Genomic DNA, 15,424 nt, shown 5'->3' on the forward strand with positions numbered 1-15,424 from the left:
TAAAGTGTAAATAAGTGATAGATAAGGACATTAATTAATAAATATAAATTTCTCTTATATTTTTTACCATAGAAATGAAACAATATCACTAATCCTGTTGTACCTTGCACAAGGAAATTAAGGAATCATCCCATTATTACCGAAATCTATATATGGCAAAACATGCCATATGTTCATATTTGACATCAATATCCCAAGAATAACTATTTCTTTTAGATACCAAGTTGACAAAAAAAGAAATAGTGGTACGCTAATGTCATAAAAGTCAGGTTGTTTGTATAAGACAACTTTGACATTCCATTAAACGTCGTGCATTTGTTTCGTGTGTATATATAGCCATATAGGAGATGCCTACACACGTTATCCAACTGATGCCCCGCGAAAACTCTTTTGTCGTTGTTCTTCTCTGTAAAACGTACCCAGTGTGATTGTTGTGAGTGTTCTCGTTTTGATTTGATGGTGTATGAAAAATGTTGTTGGATTTCTTTGTCTGAATTAAAACGTTTTTGGTGTTGTTAGGGAGAGAGAATCAATGGGTTATTTCGGTTGTTTCGGGGTGAGGAAGAAAGGGAAGGAATTAAAGGTGAAGGACGAGGAGGTCAGAAGCGTTGAGGACAATCGGAAGCCTGCAGGAAAAATTCCTGCATCATCTTCTGGTGAGTTTGTATTAATTAATATGCAAACTAACTTTCTTATGGGTTACGTTGATATGGTTCGTTGGTATTTTGCTTTTGATTTTTTGATGGGTTTCTTGAGGTTTACCATGCACGTTCATTTTCTTCAGATTTTTGTTAACATATTTCCCAATCTTATGTATATTTGTTGGGCTGTTTATAATTAAGGGCGACGATTAATTGACATCACTTGGATTCTAATGTATTGAGCCAAGTCTGGAGAATATAGCTCTAATGGTTTTTTGATGTTAGATTTTATAGTAAAATCCATGGTACTAATTAAGCATTCTATGATACATAAATGGGGCTCTTGTTGGTTGAGTATATATAATGTCTGAGTTATTTGGTATCATTGTTGTGTTTTTGTAGTCCATATCACAATCCTCTTTGTTCTCTAAACCATTTAAGAACCCTTAGATAAAATATCAGAAATGTGGAAAACTCACTAAAATTTACCTTTTTTTGAAGGGTAAATCCTTTTGAGTTGGGTTCTTGAGGATCATGACGCTTTTACTTGAGTTGTTTAGGGATGAGTAGTATTAGAACAAGGGATCAACAGCAACTTTATCCTAGAGATAGTGGTTATTTAACTCAATGTGTATGACCGAGATGGATGAGCAGCGTGTTAGAATATAGATTAAATAAAATTCATTCCTTCATATTAGCTTAAGCTTTTGAGATATCATATTAAATTACTACTTATTCCAAAAGCTTAAGTTGATAGGAATGGATGAACTTAATCATTTAATTTATATTCTAATAGAGTACTCTGGAGAATGCACTTATACAATCTTAGAAAAACACAGCTTTGAGAAAGGCACGACAGATTTTACTTGATTTTGAATGGACCCAGTCATGTCAGCCAATAGCATTTCACTTTACAAAGAGAAAGGGACAATCCTCATTAATAAATTAAGACCATGTATTCTTTGTCATTGCTTGGACCAAAAATGATCTGTTTGTTGAATGGTATACACTTGGGAAGTGGGCATCTTGTATTCCCTGTACGAAATGGGACAAATCTTTGGAAAGGTCACTATGCTTTACCATCTTCTGTCAAGATTTTAAGCATCTGTATTAGCCTAACAGTGTAGAGAAATGTGACACCTTGTCCTATCATCGAGATCAGACTAAAACTACTGGGATTTTTAGGTCTGAATTTGGCATTGTGAGCATTTTATCTTTTGGTTGGAATACATGATTTGAACAATGACATGACTGCAAAACCATGTGTTTTTACTTCCACAATTCTTACTTTTTCAAAAGTCTTAATTTGTGGTTTTGTGGTTTGTGATGCACGGATGTTGCTCATATATTTGTCGAGGCTGTGTTTGGTTCTTCTGTTAACCAGAAACCTCTTTCATTTTCCCAAACAATCCCTTTGCTTGAAACAGTAATCTATAAGTTGCTTCATATTTCTATCTCATTTATTTTTCTTTACTTTACTGCAGTCCGCATATGTGTTCACCCTTGACAAAAACTCTTGACAAATCAGTTGATATGATTCTCCATAGATGTAGTAGGCTGATTGAACACCTTCGTTGATTTCAATATGCTCTGATTTCTTTCTTGCCGCTGGGCTATCTCATATGTTTTGGAAATCTAAGTGAAATCCTCACTTGAGAGCTACGCTATTTTGAATGATAAATGTTAGGGGTATTAACTTTTTTACTAATAGAAGCTTGCTAAACTGGTGTGTAGCCTATTCATTGGTACTCGTTACATTTCTTTTAATTAATTATTTTATTTTTATCCAAAGAATGAACTACACATTAGTTTAGTAAGTCTCTCTTAGTAAAAGAGTTAATACTCCTAGCATTTCTCATTTTGAATACGTTCATAGATGAATTGTGGATGAAAGCTATTCACTTATTTGATTTGTTTAGAATCATGATTTGTTCGTTAGAGAACTTTGCATAATTTACTGAATTTGAAAGGCTTAGAACTCGTGTATAGTCAAATTGACATGATAAAGTTCTTCCCTGTATTTTTAGATATACTTTCTGCCTGTGTATGGAAATTGTAGAAGTTAATGTACTTGTTCAAAATTCAACATAGAATCAAGACTAGGATCATCATGCCCAAAAGACAAGTCAAATAATCCTGGCCAGTCTCCGACATTCACCTATCGAGAGCTTGCGACCGCAACTAATAACTTTAGGGATGAAAGCTTCATTGGACAGGGTGGATTTGGCGATGTGTACAAGGGAAAGTTAGAAAGGAATGGTCAGGTAACTCTCTTGGTGGATGACTTGCTTCTTGTTCTGGACCTCAATTCTCTTACAAGAGTAGTGGTTTATATGTTCATCTAATTTATTGTTTATTTTGACATGAAGAATCTGTTGTTTGCAGCTTGTAGCTATTAAGAAACTTGACCATTCAGGTCTCCAAGGGGACTCGGAGTTTCTAGTGGAGGTTCTCATGCTCTCTCTTATGCGTCATCCTAACCTCGTCACTTTGTATGGTTACTGTGCTGAAGGGAACCAGCGTCTTCTTGTATATGAATATATGCCCTTAGGATCCTTGGAAGATCACCTCCATGGTAATATATTAGATGCCTCTGAGGTTTTATGACCCAATTTTTAGTTTCTTATATCTTCAAAACCAGATCATTACATTTACCCCATAAAAGCTCAGATCATTAGTATTATATTAAAATCCCCAAAAAAAGTTTGAGACAAATTTTCTTATGATTGGTTTAATTTTCAAAAAAAAAAAGGAAGAACACGAATTTCTCATCTAAAATACAAAATTGAAAATAAATGGATTGGCAATGAATCTGTGCAGTCATTCCTGCATACTTCTCTTACAATATAAGATGATTTATCATTTTTCTGTATAAAAGATGCCTGATCAGATTGAAGTTCAAACTCAGTTGGAAAGTTGTATCCTTAGACTTTCTGATGATTCAAGAACTTGGGCCTCCCTCAACTCAGGGGTGGGATTGAGATCTAGCCTAGGCTACATTTGTAATGCAATAACACAAGCTGTCAATTTTGCTCCTGAGAAATGTTAGTCTTGTTCCATTGTGCTGAGTAGAGAGAGTACAGGGGAAAAAGAATAATACATTCTGAAACTACTTCAAACCAATGTAATTCTAATTTACATGCATATGTGTGATAAGGTTGTTGATTAACAATACTTATATTCTAGTGAATGTATGTGATCCCATGATTGCTCTGCAGATCTTCCTCCAGAAAAGGAGCCTTTAGACTGGAACACAAGGATGATGATAGCTGCTGGTGCAGCCAAAGGACTGGAATTTCTGCACCATCAAGCAGACCCTCCTGTTATATTCAGGGACTTGAAATCATCCAACATATTATTGGGTGAGGGATTCCACCCAAAACTTTCTGACTTTGGGCTTGCAAAATTTGGTCCAAGTGGTGATAAGTCGCATGTCTCCACCAGGGTTATGGGCACCCAAGGTTACTGTGCCCCTGAATATGCTACAAGTGGAAAATTGACAATGAAATCTGACATCTACAGTTTCGGGGTCGTTTTGTTGGAGCTGATTACTGGACGTAAAGCACTGGATGACGGCCATGGTCATGATAGACATCTTGTTGAATGGGTAATTCACTTAATCTCAATCTAGGTTTCTATCAATTTGCTGAAAGGATTACAATATTTTTTTAGATTGTCAAAGGAAAATGTCAATTTCACATTTTGCTCAGAGTATTTTGTCTGTAAAGTCAGCATAACGAGATGTACACACCAGAGGAAGTAATTACCTTCTCTAGTAATCTCCCATAGCAATTGCTAATTCCAACTAATTAGTAATCTCTGGATGTATATGATTAGTACTGTGGAGGTTTGCATGTTGGCATGTTTATCTACATGGTCTTAAAGGATCTATTCATTTTGTCAGTTAGACGTGAACAAAGTTTTTCTTCAAATTAGACCGAGAGAAATTCCTCTGACTCATTAGTTAATCTGAGTGTATTCTCATTCCTTGTGTTTGTAGGCACGTCCTTCATTGAAAGACCGTACGAAAGTTGTGCAATTAGCAGATCCAGTGCTGAGAGGTCAGTTCTCAGAATCTGTCTTGAAGAAGGCTGTAGATGTGGCAATCTTGTGCCTCCAAGAAAACGCCAATAATCGGCCTTCAATGCAGGATGTGGTGGCTGCTATGAACTACCTTGCGTCCTGCAGGTATTGCCCCAATAAGGCTAACAAGGTTGCCATTAAGCCCACTGAAGATAACTCACCAAATGAAACAAAGATGTTAGACAGAGACCAAGCTGTTGCAGAGGCCAAAATGTGGGGAGAGAGTTGGAGAGAAAAGCAACGACAAAGCACACATACTGCTGCTGCTGATGGCTTATATACACATAGTTGACTATTTACTGAGTATACAGGAATTATGCCATTGGAATCTGGAGAATAAATAGAATATATATATAAAATTAAGTGCAAAAGAATACAGGGTTGATACCATAGGTTAGTTTGAAGGAGATTGTATTTGTAGGGGATAAGAAAGGTTGATAGGTCCAGCATGGCAGAGGTGCATGATCACGTCGTTGATGAACTGATGCTCCTTTAGCCAATATATACTAGAAACTACATTTTTATTTTATGAACAATGTTAATTTAATAGTTCCAACAAACCCTTTGATCAGTTCTTTTTTTTAAAAATAAATAAATAATTCAAAGGTTGATTAGAATTGACACATCAACATCGGAATAAAAATATAATTTCTAGCATTTATCTGTATCTCCCTTTCTTTTTTTCCCTTTTTGCTTTTGGTAAGTGCAATATATCTCTTTCATTGGATTGATTGTCAACTCATCTAATGAAATGCTTAATTTGATCTCTTATAAAGGCGGTGCCTCGGAACAAATTTGGAGCCGACAATAAAATTCCATTTTAAAATGGACAAAGTGTAATTACATCCAAGTTTGGGTTAGACAAAATTTTTCTAATTCAATTTATTAAATTGACATATGTCATTCTCAAATATATTGTTAAAAAGACATATGAGAATCAAATATTCTAATAATCATAATAAAAATGACAAATGCTGGTTTAATAGGTTGTATTGAAAAAAATTGTAGTGTCCCAACATACCATATTACGGACTTACTAAAAATTCTTCAAAATATCAATCTCTCAAACATAACTAGGGCTTTTAAAATACGCTCCGTTTTTAGTCTCTAATTATTTTAGATACAAATGTCAACAACTTTTTTTTTTTTTTTTTGGTACCAATGTCAATAACTTCAATTGGAAGGCAAAATGCTTCTGCAACCTAGATTCATGTGCATTGCCCGTTTATGAATGTTTGTCTGCCACATGATTTTTTTTTTTTTTTTTCTCCAGACTGCCACTTATGATTTTATTCCTTTTTAACAGCCACTTGTGATTTAAAACTAGTATAATTCTCCACTTGGGACCTTTGCTTGAGTATGTCAAAGGTGGTGAGCTTGCAAGGATCAAATAGACAAATTGCTTCAAGGCTACGCTTCATCTTCCCTTCAAGGATCCATGCGAATGCGTAATAGCCTGGTGCCTAGCGATGGCTTTGAGGCTTGGGTTCTGGTAATTTATATAAATATACATATTCGAGCTGCTTCTCAAACACGGCTCCGTTGTCGTCCAGCGGTTAGGATATCTGGCTTTCACCCAGGAGACCCGGGTTCGATTCCCGGCAACGGAACCTTTTTGGATTTTTTTATTTTTTTGAGACCTTGAAAACACAAAGTGCCAGTTGCACGAAATATAAAACACACACACACACATCCAAGAGCAAAAATAGTTTCCAGATAAGCAAATACGATCAACGTTTTAGGCAAAATCAGCGACGATATGTTGTTCAAACTTCAATTGTAGTTAAAGAAACAACATGTCAAACTTTGACCCTGCGCACACTATGACTGGTTAGGATTCTTTTGCTCATCTAAATTACCTAATTTATTAGGTGGAGCAGTTTTTATAGAAAGCAAGCCCACTTTATCACTTTTTCTTTTTACAATTGGGAAAAGCCTAGGCCCACATGCTCCCAACAATTTTTTTTTTATCTTTTATAAAAAAAATAACCAAATATATTAGTCAGCCTCCAATACTAGAGAAGACCAAATCAACCCAATTATACAACTTACTTATGTTCTTAGAGCATATAATATAAAAAATCACATGTTATTAAGATAGCTCAGTTGGTCAAATTTATCCGCCAAAGATAAAAAGAAAAAAGAAAAAAAAGTATATGTTAATCAGCAGGTGCATCCATTATTGACATTGAGGGCGTCATCAATATGGGTGTTTAATTTAAGGGCAGAATAAGCATTTGACTTTATTGGCAGTTGGTAAATATGGGTATTTAATTTACTAAAATAATTGGTTTAATGATTTCATCAAATGACTTTGGGTCCAACTGCCTATAATATCAATGAAATAAGAAAATTCAACAAGTGCATGAAACTTGCACTAAACAACATATAATACTAAAATTTATTATATAAAAAACCCACCAACATCATACGTAACAGGTTACGTACAGCTTTTCATTTCTTTGTTCAACTCTATCCGGCTAATGTCTTCAATTTTATAACAAAGTCCATGAAATCCCAATCCAATTTAATCACCAAGAGCATGTAAGCGTATAATAAACTACAATACAATGAAGTTTATTACAACCTCTGCATCCCATGCCATTCTCTGGTATGCAGTTTTCCAAAAAATAAAAAATAAATATTTTAAATTGAGTTGGATGAAATTATTTTAATTTAGTCTATTATAGTGACATTCGTCCTTAAAATATGCGATTCTCACGTGTATTTTTGTAAAAAACATAAAATAATAATAACCAGAAAACATTCTCACATACATTTGTCCTTATAATCAAATGTTCTGTTAATTCTATTAATGTGAGAATTACCTTATTTAAAGACATATGTTAATTTAATAAAGTAAACCAGGAGAAATCTTCAAAGAATTTGTCTCTTGTGTAATGTCCCAACATTTAGGACTAGGCTATAACTTTGGGAAAAATCAAATTTAGTCCCTAGTTTTTTAGATTTTGACAACTAGATTCTTGGGTATTTCCATGATTTTAAATAGGTTCTTTCCTCAACTTAATGTCTAATTAATTAAGGGTATGTTATGTCAAACCAATAAATTAATACCACTTGTCTCCAAAAAATTAATACCCTTATCTTGTGTAGACATGTCAAAATAAATAAATAAATAAATTAATTAATACCATTTGCCTCTCGTTTGACACATCAGGTAACTACAGCAAGTGCCACGTAACACATATATTGAGTACATAACATGTCAAACAAAAATCACATAATATTAATTGATTGGTTTGATATAACATTATATTAAATAATTATACCGTAAATCGACCGAAGACCCAATTTAAAACAATAAAAAAACTGAAAAACTTAATTGTCCAAATTAAAAATTTAAAGACTAAATTAAAATAGCATATAAAAATCTAAATAATAAATTTGATTTATTTTCAGCTCACTTAATTGTAGGCCTTCCATGTATAATATCCCAATATTTAAATGCTTGGGTGGATGGATAAAAATAAAGTTGGAATGATTGAAAAGGTCCATTTGGAACAGCGAGAGAGTTGGGGCCATCATCATCACCGTTCACCACATTCACCATCACATTCTCTGTTGGGCCAAAAAGAAAGGCAGTCAAGTCCCACCCACCGTAACCGGTCTATCTCACTCACCCCCCAATCTCACCCCGCCACGTCACCCCCACCATGCTGTAAAGCCCGAACGCACTCTCACCGTCACAGAATCCCTCTCCCCCCTCTCTCTATCTCTGTGTGTGTTTGCCAAACCCTCATGAGCTGTCGGCGAGTCTCCAAAACGAGCCGTTGAGCTCGCCGGAAATCTGATGTGGCCATGTCCCCGAGCCCCGAATCATAGAAGCGAGTGAGCGATTGAGCTTTTTGACCCTCTTTTTGGCTTAGAGGATCTTAAGCTGAGACACCAAAAGAGAGAGAGAGAGAGAGAGAGAGAGAGAGAGATATACGGTATGTACGTGGTGCCTCCGCCTCAGCGTCCCGATCCGGGGTCCGGATCCACTGATTTGCGGGTCTACCAAGCTTGGAAAGGCAGCAATGTAAGCTTCGTTTCTCTAATTTCCTTTGGAAATTAGCTTATTGTTTCTTAATGTATATTTCTCTGTCTATTGTTATCATTATTTTCTAATTTTGATATAAATAAAAATCTGATTGATGTTATTGTTCAATAACATTGGTTTTTTTCTCTCTCTTTTTCTTTTTTAAAAAATCTTTGATTAATTAGGAATCTGATTGAGTTTTTCTCCAGTATTACCTAATATGACTACTAGATTTTTACCCATCTGAGCATAGAGGGCTATGATTTGGTGGGTTTGTTTTGGTAAACTAAGTGCTGATTTGGGTAGTGTTTGGATAAAGATTTAGGAAGAAAGCGATAGCCTTGTCTTCAAAAAGAAGGAAAGTCAAGAAGAACAGAAAGAAAGAGATCATGACATGTGGGTTTGATTGATTTTGAAAATGTTTTTAGTTGCGGACTAGAATGAGATGCCTTTGCTTGTCTCAGTTTCAAATAAGAGCTCCAATTTGGCCACACGAGTAAAATTCAACTCATAATGCTTGGCGCACGGTTGCTACAACTGTAGACAAGCCATTTAAATGGATAATAAGCAAATAGAGTGATTCTCTTTTAGAAAGCATATCGCTATGGATCCAAGCTGCCTGAGGTGAGGCTCGGCTGTGCCTTTGAAATTATTGGGCATCTGTCATCTCTTTAAGAAGGGTCTTGTTGTGAAGCGATTGTATAAGGCAGATAAACCTACTCATGTTTTGTTTAGTCTATTGGTAAATACCTGTAGGCAATTTTGGGTTAATTGTTTTCCTACCAGTACTGATTCGAGGACAATGCAAATAAGTTGGTAGCAATTTTAGTGGAGAAGGAAGATATCCTCTATTCATGATCCTCGCCATGAGTTAGTTTATTCAAACCATCTCAATTGACTCCTTTGCAATTATATAAATTTGCTTGCCCAATAAGTTAAACCCAATAATTTCTGCTATGTTCTTGAGTAGTGTCTCTAATCAGTCTTCAACAACATTAACTTTTTAGAGCCCTTGTTTCTTAGTTGGTATTTTGTCTTAAATTTTAGTAGCATAGGTAGCCTTAGATGCTGAAAACAAACAATACATCTTTATTGTCAAGAGTTTCCTCCTTAACTTGATTGGATTATCTACTCAGCATAATGCTTTATGTGATTTAAACACTACAGCTTCAAATGCTATTTCTCTCTCTCTCTCTCCTCCGGGTTCTTTCTTTTTTTGTGAGGGGGGGGTGAGGATTGGCTGGGGTGCTGTTGATCTGAAACTGCATTTTGACTATGAAAAAAAAAATTCTATGCTCCTGCTGAGGTGCTTATCATTTTCATTTCTCTTTTACAGATATTTTTCCTTCAGGGAATGTTCATATTTGGGCCAGATGTAAGATCTCTTGGATTGACCATATTCCTTATTGTTGCTCCTGTAGCAGTTTTCTGCATCTTTGTTGCCAGAAAACTGTTGGATGACTTTTCTCATCATTTGGGAACATCAGTAATGGTTGTTGCTGTTGTCTTCACAGTATATGTGAGCTCTCTCTCTCTCTCTCTCTCACACACACACACACACACACATAGAATTTGTTACTTTCTTTTACATTTTTTACTATCCCCAAAATTGTCAATGTTTGACGAATGTCGTAAGACCTGTTTTCTTTAAAATTCTTCTCACTCATAAGGTAGACTTCGATTTTCTATGAAATCAATAGCCCCAGTAATGTTATATTGTATGTTTTTTCCCCTTTTTAGCAACACTTTATCAGTTCACATACTTATAGAATGTGGTGTAGCAACCTTGATTAAGTCAGGATACAGAAAAGTCTTAAACCACGAGGGTTTTACCAAGATACAAAATAAATCAGCTCATTACAATCTCCAATTTTTTTTTGAAAGTTCTACATGTTAAACACTGAGCTTTTTTGGCATTTTGCTCATCCAGTATCATGAGTGAGATATGATACACTGAGTTCTCAGTACAATTCCTGTAAGCCCTTCTGTCTTTCTAGGACCAGCCTTTCTTGGGGCCTACAGCTGCCATTTTGGTAAACTGCCCTTGGCAAATCCCACCAACCAAGCACCTGTAGCATATTTAATGAGGCCTCCACATCTGTCCCAAGAGAGGAGAGAAAGAAGGGAGTGGATGATTATATGGCTTGTTTTGGACACATAAAAACTGATGTTCCAAAAGCCATCAATTTGTTTGTTTTTTGCTTGGACTGGGCCGTACAGAAATTCATAGAAAAGTTAAGTGTGGACAATATGTTGGAATCAGAACTATTTGGCCTGCTGAGAGCTGACCTGAACAAGAATATGCAGAGCAATGTTTTAGGGGAGGGAGTGTCAAAAATATGTAGGTTCTAAGTGATGGACAAAATATGCCGCCTCTAGTTATGAAAACTAGAGAGAAGCATGTTGAGTGGTGTAGGAGGGCAATTGAAGTGAGATATTTTTATGGTGGTAACGGTTCAGAATTTTTGCAGGTAGTAGAACCTCATGGATTTCTGTAGTCAAGCTTTTTTCTTTAATGCACGTGCCTCAAAGCCATTGATTTATTACTGCCTGTGCCTGTGTGTGTTTGCGTGTAAGAGTGGATTGATTAATCTGTATGTGTGGATAATGACAGCACTGCTGTGCATGCCATATTATTGTTTTATTGTATTGCCACAAATATCCTAGGAGGAACCATTGACATAAATAAGTAGATACTTAGATATATGAATAAATCAATGTACTTTGAGGCAGTAATTGGCCAAATCTTCTGCACAGAAAATGTCCACAGATGGGTACCTTGTCACAAAAGAGAAAGTCTCTAATTATTTTGTTCAATCTTCGGGTTGGGTCTTTGTGTGGACAAGTTTTTATATTTCCCAAGCTTTAACACTATTTGCATTTTGTCGTATTGAAGTATAAGCTGATTAGCATACTTTGTTTTTCAGGTTTTAATTCTTCTTCTGCTAACCTCTGGAAGAGATCCGGGTATAATTCCGCGCAATGCGCATCCTCCAGAGCCAGAAAGCTTTGATGGGAGTGTAGAAGTTGGGGCTGGCCAAACTCCTCAGTTACGCTTGCCTCGCATTAAGGAAGTGGAGGTTAATGGGATCTCTGTAAAGATTAAATACTGTGATACCTGCATGCTTTATAGACCTCCTCGGTGCTCACACTGTTCAATTTGCAATAACTGCGTAGAGCGATTTGATCACCACTGCCCCTGGGTTGGGCAGTGTATTGGGCTGGTAAGTGAGCCTGTCTCTGGAGTCATCTTTTATGGTAGTCATTTCCGAAAATCTGTTATATGTTTACTATGTAGTTCTTTTCTTTTCTTCATTTCGTTTTCTCCTTTTTTCGGTGGAGGCTGTAGAAGTAAAAAAGAAAAGGAAAGGAAAAATACTAATAAAAAAGAAGAAGTGGCATTGGTAAAGCACAGCATATCATTGATCATGGGTGGTTAGTCTTCAGTATTAGTTTGGAAGATAGATGGTTGTACTTTTGTATATTTTTCCAGTCATGAAATTTCTCTTCGTATAAAGGGAATAGTTAGTCTTAGTAAGATGAGTTTCAGTTTTGCTTAATCTTGGGGGACCTTGCAGAGAAAACACTAGATCTCAATGCAGAAACCACCTCAATGTGGTAGCTGAGAAGAGTTGGATCTTGTTGGATTACCAGTCTGAACTAAAGATAGTCATAACTGAAAAATCGATGAAATATCAGTATAGTTAAAATTCGAACTTTAATTGTGATGTTAACTGATTCATATTTCTGGTTATAAGCTGAATGGGTGATGTCCAATCCTTCGATTCTGGATAGTGTATCTGAAAACTCTCAATTCTGGTTGCAGCGAAATTACCGGTTCTTCTTCATGTTTGTCTTCTCAACTACCCTTCTTTGTATATATGTCTTTGCCTTCTGCTGGGTCTACATAAGGAAGATCATGGGAGAAGATCAGACGACAATTTGGAAAGCAATGATCAAAACACCTGCCTCCATTGTGCTAATAGTTTACACGTTCATATCCATGTGGTTTGTTGGTGGCCTTACTGCCTTTCATTTATATCTCATCAGCACAAATCAGGTAAGAGACCCACATCATCTTTACGTCACAACCCTATACTGTAGAATCGTATGGGCATGCATTAAACTTACTTCCTTCATTGGTAACATTACAAATTTCTATTTATCTGTGTTGCTTTTGCAGACTACTTATGAAAATTTCAGATATCGATATGATCGGCGAGCTAATCCTTATAACAAAGGAGTGGTGGAAAACTTCAAGGAAATATTTTGCACCAGCATTTCCCCCTCCAAGAACAATTTCAGGGCAAAGGTGCCAAGGGAACCTGGGTTACCTGCTAGGACAGTGGGTGGGGGTTTTATGAGTCCAAACATGGGGAAAGCTGTGGAGGACATAGAAATGGGCAGGAAAACGGTATGGGGAGACATGGGTCCCGGGGCAGATCATTGTGAAGGGCAACTTAACAACAATGATCGCATGAACATAAAGGATGGCGAATTAGGTGAAATTTCTCCAGATGTAAGGACTACGGTAGAGGACACAGGGGATCGTGCTGGTGCTGGAATGCATCCTAGGCGATCCAGTTGGGGAAGGAAAAGTGGAAGCTGGGAAATGTCACCTGAAGTTCTTGCTTTGGCCGCTAGAGTTGGGGAGCCAAACCGTGTTGGTGGGAGCAGCAGCGGCAACTTGACAACTGAGAACAACCGGCATTCATAGCCAATGTGTGATGGATAACTGGACTCAGGGAATTGAAATTGGAATTTGATTTGGTTGGTTGGTTGCTGTAGAGTGGGTCAATTAAGGTTTTCACGATCGGTCACTCAACTCTCCACATTAAGATTATGTGCAAAATGGAGTAACTTCGATTTGGCAGTGGGGGGTTTTCAGTGTTGGTTTGGCCTTTGTGCGTTTAGGAAGGAAATGGTGTGTTGTTGTATGAGTGAGCTTTACGTCAGTCATGATTTTGTACTAAAGTTTGTGGAATTAGTTAGCGTCTAATCGTATTGCTTTTGTGGAATTGGTGTCAACTATCTGCCTTACTCCCTCCCACTCTCTTTCTAGGGGTCTTCTATTATACTTTGATTCCTAATTAGACTGCGATTGCGGTCCATTAGCGTCGATAGTTGACAGGTAGGTCAGGCCGATCTTTCCAAAAGATCTTTACCCAACCTGCTATGCTATAATTATTAATTATAATAGTGGGTGGCTTGATTCTTGCATAGATCGGGATTGGTTGCAATTTTTTCTGCCTCAATTGTAATTGTGACTTGTGAGAGGCGCTTTTTGGGACCTCCTTGTCTCAGCAAATGTTTAGACAACTCAAAGCCATGTGGGCTTAATCGGGAGCATCTTTCAATTACTTGCCCGATTGCAGGGACTCGGTCTCTTTTTAGCATTATTTGGAGTTTATAAGACGAAAGTGGATACTTTCTTACATTCATTTTTCTCTACTTCTTGTAAACCAAGATTATATGCATTCTATCTCATGACTAGAATGTAAATAACCATCTAATTATTTATTCTTTAAAAATTTGTACAAAAAAATTTATTTACCGGGTCATGTACATTGGAAGGAAACGGATCAAGTATTCATTTAGTGCATTTAGAAGGATAAATTTGTCCCAAAAATTTGCCCCTAAAAAAATAAAGACAATATTACTTTTCTAAGTGCATTAAATAAAAATGATACTCTCATTTTATTTTTAAAATGAAAATAAAAATGATCATTTTCCATGTCAGAAGGTCTAATTTGGCTTTGGTTGTATTTGAGGAAGGCCTTGGCCTTGCTTGTCTAATTTCGCCTTTACCCAACCACGTGGTCTCCATGTGGAAGCAATAGTTTCTAAAAGAATTTATAATAGTAATAATAATTAATAAAGGGGAATTAATTACACTGTGGACCACACTTGGCGTGTCTAGACTTAGCTCAGCCGCCAATTTAATGCGTTTTCGGATCACATGTTTTCCACAAGTCAAAGTTCTTTATATCCGCCCCCACATATTGTATAAGTAGATGTTTGAAATCTTTTCTAAATATATAATTGTTTTTTTTTCTTAATATATATATATATAAAACAATTTTCTCTTGTTTAGCATCATGCTTTTAAAGTAAAAAATATGAACTGCAGAATACATTGTAGGTTTTATTTCCGGATTAAACACAAATTTGATCACGTGGTTTCGGTTTAAAAAAAATATCAATCTGATTTTCACCTTTATCAAAATAATCCTTATATCCATCTATTGAAATGATTTTTTTTTTTTTTTTTTTATTTACCTAGACCTATAAAAGCATTGACATGTACATTATTATCATTTCGGCATACTCTTTAAATTCTCAAGGCTAAATTCTTGATCAAATAAGAGTAGTCGAGTCACTCTCAAATGGTTACGGGTGATTGTGGCCACCCCCATTTGACGATTCGGGGTGGTGATGGCCCCATTTTTTTTATAGAAAAAATTAAATAGTATTAATTAGGCATATAAAATAAATATCGCATTTTGATAGGATTTTACGAGAATTACGGTTAATTTTATGAATAGAATATAAATAAAAGTATAATCTACTACCTGTGATAATTTTTGAAACAGGAGAATTTATTTGAATTTGGGTTAAACCACATGTACCCAAAAATAAAAAATAAAAAAAATTTCTATCCT

The 15,424-nt window shown here is 36.0% G+C and overlaps 2 protein-coding genes and 1 non-coding gene across 3 annotated transcripts; all 3 read left to right on the forward strand.

Moving 5' to 3' along the window:
* Positions 1-532: 532 nt before the first annotated feature.
* Positions 533-5,027, forward strand: LOC132181131 (probable serine/threonine-protein kinase PBL7). The gene is given in 6 exon segments (XM_059594214.1): positions 533-656; positions 2,701-2,712; positions 2,715-2,905; positions 3,027-3,216; positions 3,860-4,248; positions 4,642-5,027. Coding segments are annotated over 6 exon segments (1,281 nt in total). The 3' UTR covers positions 5,017-5,027.
* Positions 5,028-6,262: 1,235 nt separating this feature from the next.
* Positions 6,263-6,334, forward strand: TRNAE-UUC (transfer RNA glutamic acid (anticodon UUC)). Its single transcript has one exon. It is a non-coding gene; the product is annotated as a tRNA-Glu (tRNA).
* A 1,954-nt stretch (positions 6,335-8,288) lies between these two features.
* Positions 8,289-13,791, forward strand: LOC132181245 (probable protein S-acyltransferase 7). Its single transcript, XM_059594373.1, has 5 exons — positions 8,289-8,763; positions 10,100-10,282; positions 11,691-11,987; positions 12,590-12,823; positions 12,947-13,791. The coding sequence occupies exons 1-5, from the start codon at positions 8,677-8,679 to the stop codon at positions 13,478-13,480; spliced, it is 1,335 nt and encodes a 444-aa protein (XP_059450356.1). The 5' UTR covers positions 8,289-8,676; the 3' UTR covers positions 13,481-13,791.
* The last annotated feature ends 1,633 nt before the right edge of the window (positions 13,792-15,424 follow it).

This window comes from Corylus avellana, chromosome ca5 (genome assembly GCF_901000735.1).
Source record: "Corylus avellana chromosome ca5, CavTom2PMs-1.0".
Lineage (NCBI taxonomy): Eukaryota > Viridiplantae > Streptophyta > Magnoliopsida > Fagales > Betulaceae > Corylus > Corylus avellana.